We start from the raw sequence: 20,359 nt of genomic DNA, 5'->3' as shown, positions 1-20,359 counted from the left end.
TGATATTGTACTTGAAACATTGGTGGTTGTTGATTTTAGTTGTTGTTAGTGGTGTAGTTGTTACCAAAGGAACTGGAGAGAATGACTTTGTTTGTGTAGTTTTCATATTAACAGATGTAAGACCCAACCTCGGTGAAAGCCTCTGGTGTTTTGGATCTGTGCCTTGACAAAAGTATTGATTCTCACGACATTCTTGGACAACCCTGTTCACCTGGCTGCTGGACCTGGACTGGAGTGCTGGACCCTGCCTGTGGATTATGGTCATTTATTACCCCTGTCTTGTGAGTTTTTGTTGCTAGTTTTGCAGTGATTTTGTGTTGTTGCTGTTCTGGTTTACACCATGTCCTCAGTTATAATCTTTGATTCTAGTTTTATTACTCATTTTGGAACTTTGTATTTATGCTTGTTTTTCCCTATTTGATCAGAGCCCTTCTGTTTTGTTTGATACTTCTAAACCACGGACCCTGAACTCTGCCATCTTGTCCCTGTAGACTTGGTTACAATAAACTCCTTTTTTACTTAACTGTGTCTGGCACTTTAATCGGGTTCTCTTAACTTGAATTGTTACACATGGTTGTTTTGCGTTGTGGTGTTGCATTCGTGGTTTGTTGCATCCTGTGTACTGGTAGTTAGATTACACCGAGTTATCCCTATAACGGTGGTTGTAGACATAGTTTTTGTGCTTGTTGTTAACTTTATCAGTGTAGGAAAGCTTTACTCACCATTTCCAACAGTCACGATGACACAACAAAGCTCTGAGTGATACTTTACTGTAGAACTGTATTTGTAAAGTATTTCAACATATTAGTCTTTTTTTATATAGCTTTTTTGTCTTTATACTCTTAAAGTCACACCTGGACTTACAGTATATAGTGTTTTCGGTAACCTGGTAAATTACGGCATTATAATTGATAAATAATAACACAATTAAAATTAAATAACTATATTTATTTTAAAACTAGGTTAAAATTTAACCATAATTGAAGTTAAATTACAAACATTTAGTATAAAAAAAGTTTTAAATTGACTAAAATACTATTACGTGCTACTACACACCATCAGTGAAGTGAGAGGTGCCACAGGGCTGTCAGACCACAGCTGCTGACTTTATAAGTGCAGTGCTTTGTGTTTTGTGCCTATAACCTGAAAATGTTCTCCAAAAGTTTGGTGTGAGGTAATAAGCACATGGCCATTTTGCAGCCTGTATTTTTCTCTTGCAATGTAAAGAAATTTTTTACTGTACATCTTTGATGAAAATTTGCTATGTAATTGTACAGGAACTGCCATGATTAGTGTATAATTGGTACAGTATCAAAAAATTTGAAGTTAGTGTGAAATTGAAATAAGATTCTTTTTTCATAAGCCCACTTACTAATTGTTTTGGGTAAATTTCTAACGCACACTCAGTCGCTAATTATTGGGTAATCACTAATAAATGTGATTGTTTTCTTATTATGGATATTGTGGCAAGTGAGTTAGTTGAAATAAATTTTAAATTTAAAACTTCTACTACTAAATGTTTGTAATTTAACTTTTTGGGCAGATTTCCTGATAATTATATTGTAGCGACCCAGAGGTGGGGCGCATTGTTTGATGCTGCTGTTCCAGTTGCTGCTGTTATGTGTTGTGTGGTTCTTTTGATTGGTGCTTTTATTTTGTAGTGTACATAGTTGAGGGACGTTAGGTGTACTTCCGGGGGGAGAGGAATGAGGGGACCCGGGAGAAAGAGGCGGGAGTTTCAGTGATTCCGGGGTGACTGAATACTACAATAAGACCTGCTGTCACTGTCTGTTCTTTGATTATAAAAATAAAAAGAGTTGTTCACTCAGAGGCTCGTCACAATATGAAAAATTTAAACTAGTTTTACGCTAAATGCAGTTATGAGTTTTCAGTTGTCACTTTGTATGTCAGGTTATGGTTTTCGGGTCTCTTTAAGTTGATACTTTGTTGGTGTTTGTTAGTTCCTTGTGTCCCCTGCCCTTTTGTTAATAAATATCCTGTTGTTCGTATCTGTTTGGTCCCCGTCAGTCCAGTTTGTAACACTGTAGGAAAGTCCTCCATCACCAGCTGCACAGCATACAGCTGCTGGTGGGACTGAATGACAAAGTCTGTAAAACAAAAAAAAGTCTGAAGTTTTAGTCAGCTTTTATTTTTTAATATTGAAGCACCGGTGTATCTGCCCAATTTGCTAAAAGACATCATCTATATGGGAGTAACTTTACACTTAAGTTACTCACTGATAAAAGGTTGAGCACAGGCGGTGGTGTGCAGGGGTTACACTCTGACAGTGACTTGTTTCCATATCTGCACTGAACATTGTCTCCATCAGGGTCAAACGCCAACAGATTGAAATCTCTCTGACAAATTTCAAGGAATTCTATGAGGGAGAGAAAGAAAATTATATATGTGGCCACCACAGTTTGTGTGATTAGAAACTTCATAAGTTTGAACTTGAAAAAACAATATTCACTTCAGCGTGAAAATCAGGATTGTCATCAGTGGTGATGTGTTGGCTCTGAGGGTATTCATGAGACAGAGAGAGAATACACATAAGAAATAAATTGTGTCAGTTCAGTTGATGGTGTATTCAAGTGACACCACAATGTGATTTCATTCATTTTAAATACTCTTGCTAAGCAAAGACTGAGGAGGTTTGGTTCCTCTATAAACTTTGAAAGAAGTCAGTGACTTCAGTGAGACATTGTTGACCTTCAGTGAAACAGTCAGTGTATATTTTTGTAACACCATGTTGCACTCACAGTGGCTGAAACGATGCATTGCTGGGAACCAGCGGAGTTGAGATTTCCTCCCACTGACACCAGTCTCCTCTGCTTTCACTGTCAACAACAGTGTTCTGCAATGAGATCACAGTCCCACAGTTCCCACTGAGGCAGGCCCACCTGTTAGTGGACGAGCAAGAGGAGTGATAGCCCAACTTATATCAAAGGACCACCTGCAAAATTAGAGTAAGGAGGTTAAATCACAAAGCTTAAATGGGTAGTGTTTCGGTAGGAACAATGACTGACATTACATCTGCATTTAAATACATGGAAATACATCATTAGATAAGGTTCATCAGCCAGCAAAAACAGACATTTAAAAACATTATTAAGACACTTGATGTTAGTTTTTCTCTTTCATTTGTCTCTAACCTGTGGAACATTTAGCAGCTAAAGAGTCAGATCATTCACTCAGCAGTTGGTGAAGAATAGAGTGGAGAAAAAAGTATTTCAAAATCAATCCACACACAATAACATATGTTTTAAAAGAAAAGTTTCATACCAATTAAAAATCAAAAGCTGAAATCTCTCATTTTATCTCTCATAACGTTTCCCAGAGTAAATAAATCAATTTAGAAAGAAATCTACTTTAACAGATCCATTTGTGTCGGTGGTTTTTAGGTAATAGCTCATCACTGTGCCCATGAAATGAGAAGCTTTAGTGTGTGGAAACCAACAGCAGCAGCAACAAAAGCAACATAGTGTATCCACACTGAAGGAAATGAATGTCACAACACACACTTTCCCCCTCTGTGACTTTTTTTTTTATCTGTCTGTTCACACAAAGATCAGGTGTTTTACCTAGACTTAGAACAATAATGTGACTCAGACCAACTACAAAGTGATCAGGACATTATAGCTGAAACAGAATATGTCAGTGGCATTTAGTACATTACACTTGGAAATTGAAAAGGAAACATATGTGTTTTTGCTGGCTGAAATCCAAACACACACCTCTACTCCCAAAGACACACCTAAAGACTGTTTTCTAACATGTCACCCACAGAGGGCTCCATAACTCCAGTTATGCACAGTAATTTGACTGTGCACTACAAATGTTTCACTGAATTTAGAGAGATTCTCTATTTGAGTGCATCTCCGTATTACTTCAGGTACACACAGATGCTACCTGGTGCCATTATCTAATATGTAAATCAGCTTTGAACCAACTTAAATGGAAAAATCCACAAAAGTCAAGTCCTTCTCACCACAGCTACTATCTTCTCAAGATTTGACCTTTCAGTCCTTTGAATCTTTAGAGGACAGTGTCAAGTTGTGAAATCCAGTAGGTTGCATCAGCTTCTGAAAGCTGACCTGCAGATTTCACACAACTAAAGGGCATTTAAGGGTACTCACACAAACAAAAGTGGGTGGTAAAGACTGTTCAAGCAAGAACTTCATGCCTGGAAACCACACCACACCCCATTCCTGACTAAAAATAATTTGCTGTAAAAACTAGTCAGGACAACAAAGTTCATGTAGAGCTGTGGATCAGCTGTGTCTGAGATATGTCTGATTTAAGAAGACCAAGGTGTGAACAGAGTGTGAGATTTTGGGCATAGTAAGAATCTTTATTGACTGATTAGTTAAAAAAAATTAGCAAGCCTAGTGACAGCACTTAAATCAAAATGCAAAAACTAATAAAACTATCAACCCAACCTCAGTGAGTGCGCACCGAGGGAAAAACAGGAACGTTTGTTTTAGTTTTGGTCTTCACAGTACGAACTTACTACTACAGTATGACTATTACACAGAGGCACTACATACCTGTATCTACACAGTACACAGTGTAACACAACTTTTTAGGTGGGTCAGGTCACTTAACGATTAACTTCATGTGAGTTAAATTTTGGAAAAATTCAATGTGCCGTTATTCTATTGTCTGTTAATATTCATCCGTTAATTACCTCTTGTGGCAATTATCAAAGAAAACACAACCTTCAACCGTCTTTTTAAATTTGAAAATAACACTAATATTTCAACAACATGCATTAAATGAATGGCAACAGAAGAAAACAAACAAAAAAGCAATTAAATCAGTTCATGACTTGCTAACTCTGAATTCTGTTAATTCCAAAATGCATTTTTCCAACAATTGTCAATTTTTTGTCTCTGGGTCTAGTACAGCAAGGCCTAACGTATGTGTAGCTATCTAACAGCTTGATTCTAATGAGTTGTATATTGTAGCTTAAAAGCTACAGAATTTCAGTTTTTTACTAAATGTAATATTTAACATAATTATTTTAGATTTATTCCTTATCCAGTTCAAGAGTCTACAGAGGATAACGTGTTGTACACACTGTAAAGGCCCATTAGGTGGTTTGTGATTTCTGGTTCTGTGCTTTAAAAATGCAGTTTAATTAGATTTTAGCCACCAGGCGCCGCTGTGGTTGCAAATTACACTCTCTCAACTCTCTTTATCTGCAGAGTGATGTTTGATAGGTGGTAGCCCTCGTCTGACCAGCTCATCTTTCAACTGCAGAAGGAAATAAATAGTGAGTTGTGATCACTGTAATCTACGTTACAATGGGTCTGAACAGTGATTGTCATTATTGTACATTTTTTTTTTTTTTTTTATATTAAGAGACTGACCTGTTGTATGACGGTATTCTTGATGTACTCTTCAGACAGTGGAGACAAAGAGGAGATCTTTGCTGACAGAGCTACAACTAGAAGCAAAGTAAGTGGACATTACAATACAGGCTAGAGGTTTGATGTAAGTAAGTTAAACAGTGCAGAATCTTCAGGTGCAACTCAGTGCTGTTATGTCTTTGACAGCAGAATTTAAATGCCACAGAGTCCAATGTTATCATCACTACATCTATAAGAAGATGTGCCTGGTACTCACCTTGATTTGAGTCACTGGTTGCATGGCCTGGGTGAGCTGTTGTGTCTTTATGTCTTGTGTCTGCAATTTTAGTTTGTGTAGTTGTAGGGCTGGTCGGTGGGGTTAGTGGGGTATTTGTAGCAGTTTTAGTTTGTGTAGTTGTAGGGCTGGTCGGTGGGGTTAGTGGGGTATTTGTAGCAGTTTTAGTTTGTGTAGTTGTAGGGCTGGTCGGTGTGGTTAGTGGGGTATTTGTAGCAGTTTTAGTTTGTGTAGTTGTAGGGCTGGTCGGTGTGGTTAGTGGGGTATTTGTAGCAGTTTTAGTTTGTGTAGTTGTAGGGCTGGTCGGTGGGGTTAGTGCGATATTTGTAGCAGTTTTAGTTTGTGTAGTTGTAGGGCTGGTCGGTGGGGTTAGTGGGGTATTTGTAGCAGTTTTCATTTGTGTAGTTGTAGGGCTGGTCGGTGTGGTTAGTGCGATATTTGTAGCAGTTTTAGTTTGTGTAGTTGTAGGGCTGGTCGGTGTGGTTAGTGGGGTATTTGTAGCAGTTTTCATTTGTGTAGTTGTAGGGCTGGTCGGTGTGGTTAGTGGGGTATTTGTAGCAGTTTTCATTTGTGTAGTTGTAGGGCTGGTCGGTGTGGTTAGTGGGGTATTTGTAGCAGTTTTCATTTGTGTAGTTGTAGGGCTGGTCGGTGTGGTTAGTGCGATATTTGTAGCAGTTTTAGTTTGTGTAGTTGTAGGGCTGGTCGGTGTGGTTAGTGGGGTATTTGTAGCAGTTTTAGTTTGTGTAGTTGTAGGGCTGGTCGGTGGGGTTAGTGGGGTATTTGTAGCAGTTTTAGTTTGTGTAGTTGTAGGGCTGGTCGGTGGGGTTAGTGGGGTATTTGTAGCAGTTTTAGTTTGTGTAGTTGTAGGGCTGGTCGGTGGGGTTAGTGGGGTATTTGTAGCAGTTTTAGTTTGTGTAGTTGTAGGGCTGGTCGGTGGGGTTAGTGGGGTATTTGTAGCAGTTTTAGTTTGTGTAGTTGTAGGGCTGGTCGGTGGGGTTAGTGGGGTATTTGTAGCAGTTTTAGTTTGTGTAGTTGTACGGATTGCTGTGGTTATAGGGGTAGCTGTGGTTGTTGTAGGTACAGTGTTTGTATTTGGGTCTGTAAATACAGTGAATAAAAACTTAAATTTTGCATAAATTTGATCAACTCAGTAAACAAATGTAAAACATGCCGGCAGTGCTCTACTCACCGTTTACAACAATCACAATGACACATCGAAGCTCGGAGTGATACTTGACTGAACTGCAGAATTAAATCAATTTAGCCAGTTAGTAAATATATATAAATATATTTTACACATTTCAAGATTAAAAAACTTTTTCTTCAAAAGGAACAACAAAATATAATCAAAATACACACAGTAACACTGGTACACACAATATTCTTTAATTAATCCTGATATTATGGATGGGAAACATTTCTTCCGAGTGCCACTATTTGGTTAATGTCTCAATTAACAACTATTTATCATCCCTTCATAATTTTAGTGGTTTTATGGGTCAAACTTTCAGCAGAGCTAATGTGTCATGAGTGAAGATGTTGACTCTCCCTTGTATACTTTATATGGACTCAGACTCTGACTTTTTTTTATTATTATTTATTATTATTATTTATTTATTATTAATAAAGTATAGCACTTTAGCAGCTTTTCATTGGTAACCAGCATTAATCAGTCTAATTAGTCTTTAAAATAGGGCAACAAACACAAAATGCTCATTGTTTGTTGTTTTCAGGATTAAGATATGTTTCTCAACATTGATCAGACAAGCTTCATAAATGTCAGTATTAATGTTTACAAAATGTTGTTTAGTTTTTTAATCTGACTAATTTGACCTTTCATGTTTCTTGCCAAAGATTAATAGATAGATACTACCTGATCATTACAGCATACATGCGGGAGACAGAGAGGGAGAAACTTAGAACACATTTCATCAGAGATGTTGACAGAACAAGTGGCTGACCTGGAAACTGCCTGCACAACAAAACAGATGGGCTGGGTTTCTCCATCGTCGCTTTGAGACGCCGTCCAGCTCAGGATGTACTCTCCTGCTGCTAGTGTGGTCTGCTTTATGTCGAACAGCCCGCTGTACAGCAGCTCAGTGATCCTGTGGCAAACCAGAAAGGGAAAGGCTAGTTAAATACGCATGTTAAATATCTCCTCACCCACATATGGAGTAAAGTCATTTTAGATGATGACCTGGATAAAATGCTACTGTATGTCAACTGCTAGTGTCACGTTGGTTAGAAACTTTATTTTTCTGCTTATTTGGCATCTGACATCCCCTTTCTTCTTAAAATAATTTTAACATGCCAAGTCTGGTATGACAGTTTGGCTTTTGCTAAGTGGTGAGTTTTTTTATGACTTACATGGAGATATTTGCCTCTGCTTTGATATTTATTTCCACAGTGTGATTGACAGAGGTGTACAGCTGAGCTCTATTGTCTGGTGTTGGAGGCAGGAACTTGGGCAGATAAAGTCCATCTGTGCAGGATGGCACCACAGGATCCACTGGAATATATAGAAAAGGAAACCTTTCTAACAAAAGCAGTAGCAGTCAGGCCACCAATGAGACAGTTCTCCGCTTTACTTTAGAACAAAAACTTCCTGTTCTTCACAGAATCCAGACTTTCAAACCTGAAACCTTACCCTGCAAAACGAACTGCACAGGTATTTTACTGATGGCATTGTCAGTAGTTATTGTTGTCTGTCCCCCATCGGTTTGTGTCAGGGTGATGGTCTGCCAGGGAAAGTCCTCCATCACAAGCTGCACGGCGTATGGCCCTTCGTTCATGCTGCTGGTGGGGCTGAAAGACAAAGTACAAGCCTGCAGGGAGGAAAAATAAGAGAATGTGAAATGAAGATAAAAAAACATTTTGGATGTTTTGAGAACACGAGAACATTTTCCTGCAGTTAAAGGGTGTGGATAAGCAGCACAAAAAGCTATGATCAAAGGAAATATCAGAAGAGATCACGAAGAAGGTGACTGAAAGCCATTTACAGAGCCATTTCTAAGGCTTCTTTGACGTCACTGATAGTCATCAATTAAAAGCTTAACCCTTGCTGGAATGACCAAGTCTCTCATTTTCCCTTGAATAGCACAGTGATGACTCATCCAGAAAGTTGAAGAAAAAGCTCATTGGCCTGCAGGTCTCTGTCTCATTTAAACCTTGGAAGCTTGGATGTATTTATTGACTGTATTTTGAGTTAACTGAATTAGTCTTCTCAAATTCAGCTAATTCATATTTTTCAAGGCAACAGGAGAACTTGGGTTGCTAATTTTAACAAACCTTAAAAGTGCTTTAAGTATTTTCATTTAATCTGGGAGCTTAATCCACATACTGTAAATCTTTCTCATCACATACTGTACATTGATTTGGATTTTACCAAGCATCGGTCTCTGTACAAAGTGAGCATTATGTGACATAGGATTAATAATAGTTACTAACTGATGATAGGCTGAGAACAGACGGTGGCGTGCAGGGGTTACACTCTGATAGCAACGTGTTTCCATATCTGCATTTAACCTCGTCTCCATCAGGATCAAATGCCAACAGATTGAAATCTCTTTGACAGTTTGAAGGAACTCTGAGAGAGAGAAGAAACATCGGTCAGCCTAGTAAAAGTCATATTAATGGATCATATTCAGTGTAAACAAAGATAAGGACAGTGATGAGGCTCACCTCACAACTGGCAGTGTGGTGGTCTGGGGTGATGTGTTGGCTTTGCCAATGTCTGATCGGTTCCTCAGTTCCACCAGAGTCAGAGCTCTCCAATGTGTGATGTCATTCATGATATCATCAATCCAGTTTTCACCATCCAACCTTCATTGGAAATTTGCAGCAAAGCCAATCATTACTGTTCTGAACTGCACTCTGTACCCAGTGCAAATTATTACCTCACACACATCACAACATCATGTGCGCTAATGAATTGGAGAGAATTTTTAAAAACATTTTCGATAATTTATTTATTTTTTTGCACTCACAACAATTGAAACGGAGCATTGCTGGGAACTAGCCGAGTCATGATTTCCTCCGTCTGACACCACGGTTCAGTGTTGTCCAGGTAAACACTGGTCCCAACTACACTGTTAGTCCCACAGTCACCGCTCAGGCAAATCCATGTAAAATCTGTACAAGTGGTGGATTCGATCTTAGAGCGAAGCACCACCTGTAATATAACAGAGCATGGCATTAAAGACAAAGGTCAGTTTTTTGGTTGAGTGAATGCTAATAAATAAAGAAAGAGAACGAGGGTTGGAGGGTGGTGAACTGCAAGTAATTAATGTTGTATATGAACTACATTTTGCAGTAGGGTGTTGGTAGTTGAACTATGTTCTTATTTGCATAGTGGTACAATTTGTGCCATAAAACATCCTTGTGAAAAGCACAGATTTTGTTTAGCACAGAAAAATAAATATTTAGCTACAGTTTGAAGTGTTTCGAGTGTAAATTTTCAAAATTAAACTTGACAGTGAAGGTTGAAGTGTTGTTGCTGCTGTATTTGAGAGGTTACCTGGCTAACTGAGGTATCCTGCAAGGTGCAGCAACCACACCTGATATGTAGTTTCTGGAGGGCAGGTGTCTGACTGGACAAAAGACACATTCCTGCTCTGTTCCTTCACAGAATAGTGAGGCATTTGGGTCGGTTAACTTAACGTGATTCTTAGTTTTGCTTTGGTTTATCTGCTTCCAATGTGAGATGACTGAATAACACATTGTTCATACAGAGAGAACCATCCATAGATGGTTATAGACTCTTGAATTTATCACTGTGAATGCTGTTGAGCATTCACAGTATTGTTTTCCTAATCTTTATCACTGTGAATGCTGTTGAGCATTCACAGTATTGTTATTGTAATCTTTATTATTATATATTATATATTATCACTGTGAATGCTGTTGAGCATTCACAGTATTGTTTTCCTAATCTTTATCACTGTGAATGCTGTTGAGCATTCACAGTATTGTTATTGTAATCTTTATTATTATTATTATTCTTCCGTACGTTTTTCGGCGCGTAACTACTCCTTCATACTTTGAGCTACAGAAACCGTTCAGGTATCAAAATGTTCAGCTTTTTAAGGAGAAGTGTGCTTCCATTCAGAATTTTTATAACTTTTATACTTTTTAAAATATTTAACTTTTAATAACTATTTTTTATAATGGATTCCTATGGGAGAGTCTCTTCAGCAACTCTTCAACTTCTTCTTCTTTCAGCTTTAACTACTTCAGCATACTTTCAGCTACAGAAATCATTCAGGTATCAAAATGTTCAGCTATTTCTGCTCTTTTAATCTTCCATTCAGTTTTTTAATATCTTTTATAGTTTTTTCATAATTACAGTTTTTGTGACTTGATGTTTTTGGCTGATTTTGGACTTTATAATGGGAGTGAATGATGGAACGTTGGTGCAGCTAGAGTGGATGACGTCACAGCTTAGAGTGGAGAGGCCGGTTTTTTAAAACCGAAATCATCGTCAATAAACTGTCAGCACGGCCACAATTTTCACTCTATCTGAATAATTTCTTCACAGGAACGTAGATAAACCTGTCCTGATTCTGATAAGCTATTTATCTCAGCTCAGAGATAAATCGTTTTTTCTCTGTGAGCCTCAGAGTGACGGGAATCCCCCTCCGCTCTCCCATTAGCTCCAATGTTAAATTCGGTCTGAGATTCCGTCTGACAACCTGAACGGTCCACTTGGATCTCTCGCTCCTGTGACCACAATTTTCAGTCCTCAAACATAAAATTCACACTAGTGGTTTATTAAAGTCTTGGCTCTCACGTGTGTCGCTTTTTATGACGATATCTGTCGTAGTTTGGCTGAAAAAAGCCTGTTTGTAAGGGCTCCAAATCAGTTTTCACGAGTGAAAATCTTGGCAGTTGGAGTTTCCCGCCTCTCCCCTACAGTCTCCGTGGCAACGGCTGTGTCGGGTCACGTGATCAGGGCAATGTATAAATTAGCGTGTGTAGTTAGCATGTTTATGCTAGCGTCTCGTTGCTAACCTGCTTCAGTTTCTTCTACTTTCAGCTCTTTTTAACAAAACACTTTAACTTTTCTTTTAACTTTTATATTTTAGATAAATTCACCTATGTTTTATTAACTTCAGCAAATCTATTTCAGTTTTTTTTAAGTTAACATTCAGCTGTTTTATCTTCTTCTTCATATGTTTAGCTCTGTTTAAACACTTCCTGTTTCTCTTCAGCTAATTTCAGCAGCGTTTTAAAATGTTTCAGCCTTTATCTAAATTACTGTTTAGATAAAATCAACTATGTTTTATCAACTTCAGCAAATTTATTTCAGCTTTTTTAACTAAACATTTAACTTTAACTGTTTAAATAAATTCAACTATGTTTTATAAACTTCATCAAATCTGTTTCAGCTTTTTTAACTAAACATTTAACTTTATCTTTAACTGTTTAGATAAATTCAACTATGTTTTATTAACTTCATCAAATCTATTTCAGCTTTTTTAAGTTAACATTCAGCTGTTTTAGCTTCTTCTTCATATGTTTATCTCTGTTAAAACACTTCCTGTTTCTCTTCAGCTAATTTCAGCAGCGTTTTAAAACATTTCAGCAACTTTCAGTAGTTCTTCAGGAATCAGTTAATTATATTAATTATCAATTATATTCATTATATTTTCACAATTATCACCAATTATTTGAAAATACTTTCAACAAATTTTCAATTCAATTTTATTTGTATAGCATCAACTCCCAGATCATTCTAACACCCCACAAGTATGTTGCTCTTACAGTGTTTAAGGTTTAAGACCTTACAAAATATAACTGTATACAGAATCTTATAGAAAACCCAACAACCTCACTTAATCAAACACTAGGTGACAGCAGAGAGGGGAAAAACACTCCCTTTAGAGGAAGAAACCTCAGGACCAGGTTCAGAGTGGGCGGCCATCTGCCTCAACCAGTTGGTAAACTCCTTTTGACCTAATTTAACCATTTACATGTTTACATAATGTTGTAAACCTTTAAATATAATATTTTAAAAGCCAAAATCCTTCAATCAATGTATACTTTGGATCATTGCTGAAGCAGATTATGTATCGTGAGTCCAAAGTCCAACGTTCAACACAGTTGACATTTCAAGTGGCTGTTTCCAATCGTCTGCTTAGTGTCTGACGTAGTGTAGCTGAAGCCTGAAACAGAAAGGGGAATTAGAAACTTCACTTCTGACATCCCTGTAGTAAATGCTAACATGCAATTCCTGCAATGTTATTGTTAGTGTTCTAAGTTGAACAGGTCTGGTAAGCAGAAAGAAATACAGCTAATACCTTTTAAAGATGTTTAGGAGGAGCCTGATGCTGCACAGAGAAGTTCCTGTTAGTCTCAAATGACTGAGAGATGACTGATCACTGGTCAGAGATGTTAGTTAGACTCCACTGAGCCGTTTATACAGTGACTGTCGTCCACACTGGGATGTATAGGTAAGAAGATGGAGCTGATCCTGAAAAGAAATAAAGTAATATGTTTTATATTGTTAGTAAAGGAAATAAAACGTATTATGATTAAGTTAAGCACACATCATCATGCAGCACCTTGAACCCTGCTTCAGAGAAGTTTCCAGTGTTGATCAGGTGACATTTTGGAAACTCCTGAGAATCTTCAGTGCAAAGTGGAAGAAGATCTGAGGGAAAATTTTAAATTGAATGACACTGACATAGTTTTGGCTACAACAGAAAACCCAATAAAATCCAAAAACACAGTCATCAGAACTGTCTATTTTACACAAAATTAATAGGTAAATAAAAACACTGAAGGTGCTGAGAAGTAACCCTGACCTTATAGTAGCATCTTATGTTGTATAGAAGACAAAGCACTGGCTGGAAGAACATACTGGTTATCCCAGAGGAGTAAGGAAGGTGAGGCAAAGGCTGGTAGGAATCATCTCATCCTCTGCTCTGAAGAATTAAAGTGACCAGCAGGTGGTACAATGTTCCTCAGTGTGGTTCACAACAGTTTGTTTTTCGATTGGCTGCTAACATGGTGCTGCAGTGTGGTCTGTTGCAGCATGATGTGGTCTTGGTTATTGTGTTATTGATCCTCACAGAGCTGAAGCCAAGAAGGCAAAGGGTGCAAATGTTGTCACAGAGGACACAGGAGAGCTATGTCTCCTCTCCAAGAAAACAAAACTAAAAATAAAATATAATATCTGGACGGATACAGTCTAGTGGGGATTTAGGTGGAACAGGAATGTGGGGTATCAGCTGATAGGTATCAGTAAAAAAATTACATGAAGAACTTGTATTTTCTGTCTGTAAACAAATGTAACCTAAAGTTTGTCACTTTCTTCCTTACCAAATAACATTGTGCTATAAAAATAGAAAAATAATATAAAAAATAAATAGAACTTTGAAATAACTAATGAAACCTAAAATTCTAACTTAAACTGTCAATGGTCCATTATCAAATATTTAACAAATACAATACAATAAATCTAAAACACAAAAACAACATTAGCATACATATAGGTATTTGTTTAAGAAAACATACAATAAATACAAATAATAAAAAAATAAACCATTTAGACAGTAACAGTAAGTGATTCTTTACCAAAATCTACCGCTATACAAAAATAAATCCATAAAGTATTTGTATTTTCTAATACTTTTATACTGTAAGGCAGGACTGAACAATATGTTTTAAGTTAGCATCAATAGCACAAGATAAATACTCTATGTTCAAACGAGGGACTGTAACTGACAGATGTCTCCACATCCTTCTTTCAAACCATCTTTTGATTGTTTTCTGAATAAAATGTGTGTAATGTGTAAGATAAGTCATATCAGGTTTGTAATGGCACCATGGAAAATATTTCTTCCCTAAAAACATTTTTAGATTTTACTGATACAAAGTGACTGATTGTTCTGGTACAGTATTGTTCAGTCCTACCTTCAAAGTGTTTGCACATCATGGTTAGACTTGGACTAAAACCCCATTAGTTCATATCTCTAAGTTTCAGCAGCCATGAACCGTCAGTCATATAAAGATCAACATGGGACAGCATTTCTCATTCAAGTCATTTCATATGATGCTATAAACAGTTTAGAGACGGTTTTGAACAAATCAACTAGTTTTACTTTTTATTTGAAATCTGTACAACTTATGACTGCTGTGCTATACAGGAGGCTACTGGAGGGTTTAGATTAGTCCAAGGCTGAACACATAAATGTGAAAAGACTTTCACCTACCGAGCTGAAAACCCACTGTAATTATTTAAACTAGATTTAAAATGGATTTTATGGAATTCACAATAAATTAACACTGAAGAAGTGTCCATTTGTAGTTTTGGTAGCACTAATGGATGCCACTCTACTTTTTAAAATCATCATCTTCTAAGAAAGAATTATTTAATTTGCATGGAACAAGTTGATTCCTCTGTTTCACACATAAACTTAATCTTAATCCGTAGGTTTAAGAATGGAAATGCCAAAGCTTTTGGCAATATAGTGTATTAATTAGTATGTAGAAAACAGATAATAAGGAAGAAATCGATAATTATGAAAATAGAAAAATAAAGTGGGGTATCAGCTGGTAGGTATCAGAAAGTATGTGTCACACCAAGAACACATACGTTCTGATGTATTAGATGTAAAAGTGTGCTGGTAGCTGTGTAGAGCAGCTACTAACAGATGTTTGGCCTGTGCATTTACCAACCCAGACCCAGACCCACCCTGATAAATGCACAGGCCAAGACATGGTGAATGTGTGACCCGTAAAAAGAGAGACCAGAAAAAATGTGAACCATAATATGAATCAATAACCCTGATAACTACTTACCAAACCAAGTTTTCATTTTGCTCACTAAATATAACAATATGTTGTACAACTCCATGATTAGACTAAGACTTAAAGTGTTACTATAATGTAGTACCTAAAAATACAACATGATGATCGTTACCTAACCCTTACCTGACCTTTAAACACAACAGTAACACTAATAATCAGTTATATGTTGTTGGAGCTACCAGAACAGAGAACACTGTAGTTTATATTCTGTGAGAAACAAACAATTGTAACTGGTCAGTTGTTCAATCCAGCAGTGAATTCAAGTTTTCAGGTGTTAGGGGATCCTCTGGTCCACCCTCCCTCCCTCACAGCCTCAGTGAGACTGGAGCCTGGCAAAGTGTTGAAGCCAGGCTGCACAGAGGACCCCCTAGTTTGTTTTAGACTTGATTACACTGCTGTATCTGTAACTTCTATCTTTCAACCCAAAGTAAGTGGTTCATGATATTATTGTTATATCACACCATTTTTAGTAAACACAAAAGTATTGTTAATATCAAACTGTTTTTAGCATGATTGAATCAACTACAATCATCATTTTCTGTTAGTCTCTATGTCATCGTAGTACAGGTATTAATACTCCATGTAATGCAGTACTTTTACATAACGTTCTAGTAAATCACATATGTTCTCTGTAAAACTCACCTGACCTTTTCACGAGGACAGCACACAGAACACAGGATCATGGTAACTGTAGTAGGTTTTCAGGACACCACAGTGACGACACTGACCTGGTTGTGAGATGAAAATGAGGTCCAGCAGTGTGTTCTTCTCTGTGGTAGCAGCAGCGATGACCTGTTCATATCCTCTGGACCTGAACATCTCCAGTATTGGCTTGCTAGCATGAGACAAAAGATTCTCATTGAAATCACCACAGACAATAATAGGATGACAGTCCATGATCTCAAGAGCCTCCAGAAGACTTCCTAGGTTAGATAAGAAGGATGGTAAGCTGTAGTCAGGAGGTCTGTAGACAGCAGCAATCAGTGCAGCCAGTGGAGCTTCAACCTTTAAAGCCACAAACTCAAGGTCAGTCACATTATGTACATACTGTTTCTCATGCACTTGAATGTGGTCTTTCACATAAACAGCAACTCCACCTCCACCTCTGTTTGCCATGTTTGGAAACTGTGTGTAGGACAGGTGCCTGTTCCGTTTGAACATGTTGTAGCCGTCTAGATGGAGACTCTCTGCAACAAAGGAACCCTGTAGATGAGTTTCTGTGAGACACAAGACATCTGCAAGACACAACTCATGATGGTTTTTTATGTCTGTGATATGAGATGCTAGCCCTTCTGTGTTATGGTGAACAATGGTCAGAGTGTCATGTCTGCTCAGTGTGGGACTTATCTGAAGAAGAGGCATCATTTCATCCAAGCTCACTTGTCTCATGGTTTCCAGGGCAGCAGTGATTTCTGGGTTGGCATAGATTTTCCTCTCGTCCATGTCCAGCAGATGTAGTCCAGTGAGAGACGTCACCCTGCTGAGAGCAACATAAGCCATGCCAGCTTCAAAGACGTGCTTCAGTGACACTACAGCTGATGTTGTGGTCATACCCTGAACCTTGTGAATTGTACATGCAAATGCCAGCTTGATGGGGAACTGTCTCCGTACCACTCCTTTCTGCTTCAGATTCTCCTCAGCTCTGTCTATGTACACAAGGTCGTCTGCGGCTGCTCTAGTAGGACAATTCCTTCTAGCTGATTTTTCATTCATCTGTAATCCAAGCTTAGTGACATGTGAGTTTGTTCCAGAGGTTACAACCCTGATAAGAGTGGCAAACGAACCGTTCACTAAACCCTGAGAAACATCGAGGTTCCTAGTGAGCATAACACGAGCACCTTCAGCAACTTGTAGTGTGTCTGATAACTCGTTCTTACCTCCTTTCAGCGGTGTGGTCTGGAGAGACATTTTACCAGTCTGTGGGTCCTTTTTGTAGTCCTCTGCATCAATGGTAACAGTGTGAGTGTGGAGCAGAGACAGTGTGGCTGTGTTGTGTTTGTCTACCTGTTTGTTTGTTGCAAATATGTGCAGGACGTCAGTGGGACAAAGACTCGGTTCAGTGACAGCCTGGGACAACAAGGTTCTGTCTTCATCTGACAACTCCACCGACTTTTCCTTCACACGGATCCTGTTCAGCATGTCCGCAAAGGCCACATCATCCTTCTGACGCATAATCTCAGTGAGAGTGATCATTTGGAAGTGTTCCTGCCACAGGTCGATCTGCGATGGGTCGTGGACACACAGAGGTTTGGACTGTCTCACTGGTGGAAGCTGATAAAAGTCTCCAACGGCTAAAACAGACATTCCTCCAAATGGTCTGTAACTGCCTTTGATCTGCTTGAGTCTGGCATCAACATAGGCAAAAAGAGGTTTAGACACCATGGACACTTCATCAATGACAATGATCTCAGCATTTAACAGGTCTGCTCTGACTTCGTCCAGCTGGTTACCCAGTCCTTGAAATGGAGGTTTCAGGCTTCTCGGCAGTTTGAGCAGTGAGTGCAGTGTTGTACCTGATATGTTGAAGGCTGCAGTTCCAGTGAAGGACGTCAACAGGACAGTGGGACCTGACATGTCAGCCTCGTCAGAGTGTCTCGGCAGTCTGCTCAGTATCTTAGAGGCCTCTGAATGGATGCATTTGATGAGGTGAGACTTTCCAGTTCCAGCACCACCATTGATGTAGAAGAAGAACTGCTCTGGATTCAGACCACACACACATTTTATGCACCAGTCTCTGACTCTATAGAAGACACAGGCCTGTTTCCGGTTCAGATTCTGATACATTTGCCGCAGCACAGTGGGATCGATAGCAGGGGGTTCTCTCATGGCTCGGACTTCTGTTGCGACATTAGCCTGACGACTGTAGTCTGGAACGTTCTCCTGTTCTCTTTCATCCTGTCTCTCTCTTGTTTCCATTTCATCATTACACTCCAACCTCACAAGTTCCGACTCAGGTGCCAGATTACACCATTCATCAATCACACCTCTGTTCTGTTCATACTCTTCAATGGCTTCTTCAATCTCTTTACTGTTCTTCTCATATTTGTTCTTGTTTCGTTTGACGATGGCCTTGACAGTCTCAGGATGTTCAGAGTAAGGTTGTCGTACACAGCCGCTGTTGTGGAAGGACTCATATGTGGGTAAGTAAGGTCTTTTCAGCTCCAGGTCTGATCGATGTGGAAGGTACAGCTTTAGTAATGCTCCATAGAATTTCTCAGGATGTTTTTTCTCTGATGGACGGTAGAATCTGATGACAGCGGGCTTATCATGTTTTCTCATTTGAACAAACCCCATCTCGTTCAGCAGTGGCAAAACGTCTTTGCTTTTGTTCTGTTGGCCATAGACAAACCTGCATGTAGCTGCAAAGTCAGCCAAGCACATCACCTCAAACTCTGGAGTTTCTGGTCTGCACTTGTATTTGTCAATCAGAGTGGTCATCCACACATTCTCACTGTCTGGTGTCGTGTCCTCTAACTGTGACATGGGACGACTCATTTTCACTGCGTTGTCATCAGTCGGTATGAAGACGAAACCACGGGAACACTTTTTCATGTTGATGCCACATGCACGAGCCACACACTCCTGAGCGCTGATCTCTCTCTTTTTTGAATATGCCTGCATGACTGCCCTCATTTCATCACATTCGTTGACACTTTCTGTGTTGGAGTTCTGAATGACTGTTTTCAGGTACTCGGACAGTCCACTCTCGTTCTTACACATGTATGAACACAGGTACACCACAACACTTCCAGGGTTTAAGATGTACGACAGATCTAAGTTTCCATCCCAGGCTTCCAGCAGATGTGGATTATATGCGTTTACCCAGCAGTCCTTTGGATCACGCTTCAGTATCACTTTGCTGGATTTCATCACCAAACACAGACATCGTTCATACTCTGTGAGTGTTAAATCACATCGAGTGAGGAGCTGCTCTAAACTCAGGGAGGCGACTTCAGGTTCATTCAGTAGTCTGTTCAATGGTCTGAGTTTGTTCTTTGCTTCTTCCAGTGCCAAAGACTCATCTCCTCTTTCTTTTGGTCTTACTATCATCGTCCTGTTAGCTGGTGGCTTGGGAAACCCAAAACGACAATCAGCTCCGATGTATTTGAAACATGACCTTGAGTGGTTTCTGCTGTGAACTTGCACTTCTGTGACTTTCTTGTACAGTTCAGGTTGTGTGCGTTGGTCAGGAAGCTGAGCCGTCATGTACTTGGACACAAAATTACACACTGTTATATCATCATCTTTTTCAAACACAGGTGCACCTTCTACCCACAGAAGACAGTGTATATGAGGGGAACCACGATTCTGAAACTCAAGTCTTATGAAATGATCCACGACTCTCCCAAGGACAGCGTTTGATAAGATCAAATCTCTGAACAAGGCTTCAACACGTTTATCAAACATGCGCATCACTGTGACAGGGTTGCTTCTCAGTATGTCTGTTTTTTCTGTCCAGCTCAGCTCATCAAAGTTGACTTCTTCACCCTGCTGATGTTTTATTGCCTCAATCACTTCAGGCCAACGCATTTCTGCTGCTGAGAATGTGCAAAAGAACGTAGGAGTTCCCAACTGTCTGATCATGGCAAAAAGGTCTTTGGTTGTTTTCTCCCAGTATGCTGGTGTTCCTCTGAGTGGCTGCATGAATCTGATAGCATCTTTGTTCCTTACCAGTTTCTCAACCTCTCGTTTGTCTCGTAACATTCTAGATGTTATTCTGCGTCCATCTCTGGTCACAGGTTTTCCTTTGCGTAACTGTATGGTCATGCTTGACGTAGCCAAGTGGATTTCAGTCACAAACTGTGCAAAAAACAAATAGTTTGTGTCTCTGGCAAAGCGTTCATCAATACAGAAAAGCCTGGATTTAAAATATTTGCTTGGTGTTAATTTAATGGGTCTT

At 38.9% G+C, this 20,359-nt stretch overlaps 1 protein-coding gene and 1 long non-coding RNA gene across 2 annotated transcripts in view; both read right to left on the bottom strand.

Moving 5' to 3' along the window:
• Positions 1-4,518: 4,518 nt before the first annotated feature.
• The window catches only part of LOC113157143, a 28,945-nt gene continuing 13,104 nt past the window's right edge, over positions 4,519-20,359 (bottom strand). The window contains exons 2-10 of the mRNA XM_026352436.1: positions 9,633-9,817; positions 9,328-9,468; positions 9,094-9,232; positions 8,294-8,471; positions 8,014-8,155; positions 7,608-7,751; positions 6,836-6,888; positions 5,373-5,449; positions 4,519-5,256 (exon numbers count right to left, since the gene is read on the bottom strand). Coding sequence (XP_026208221.1) covers positions 5,188-5,256; positions 5,373-5,449; positions 6,836-6,888; positions 7,608-7,751; positions 8,014-8,155; positions 8,294-8,471; positions 9,094-9,232; positions 9,328-9,468; positions 9,633-9,817 — 1,128 coding nt within the window. The 3' untranslated portion in view covers positions 4,519-5,187. The remainder of the gene's footprint in view (positions 5,257-5,372; positions 5,450-6,835; positions 6,889-7,607; positions 7,752-8,013; positions 8,156-8,293; positions 8,472-9,093; positions 9,233-9,327; positions 9,469-9,632; positions 9,818-20,359) is intronic.
• LOC113157145 lies at positions 12,705-13,276 on the bottom strand. Its single transcript, XR_003298434.2, has 3 exons — positions 13,209-13,276; positions 12,945-13,117; positions 12,705-12,809 (listed from the first exon to the last, which is right to left on the bottom strand). It is a non-coding gene; the product is annotated as an uncharacterized LOC113157145 (long non-coding RNA).

The sequence above is a fragment of the Anabas testudineus genome, chromosome 18 (assembly GCF_900324465.2).
Source record: "Anabas testudineus chromosome 18, fAnaTes1.2, whole genome shotgun sequence".
Taxonomy (NCBI): domain Eukaryota; kingdom Metazoa; phylum Chordata; class Actinopteri; order Anabantiformes; family Anabantidae; genus Anabas; species Anabas testudineus.
This window is presented reverse-complemented; position numbering and strand designations above follow the sequence as displayed.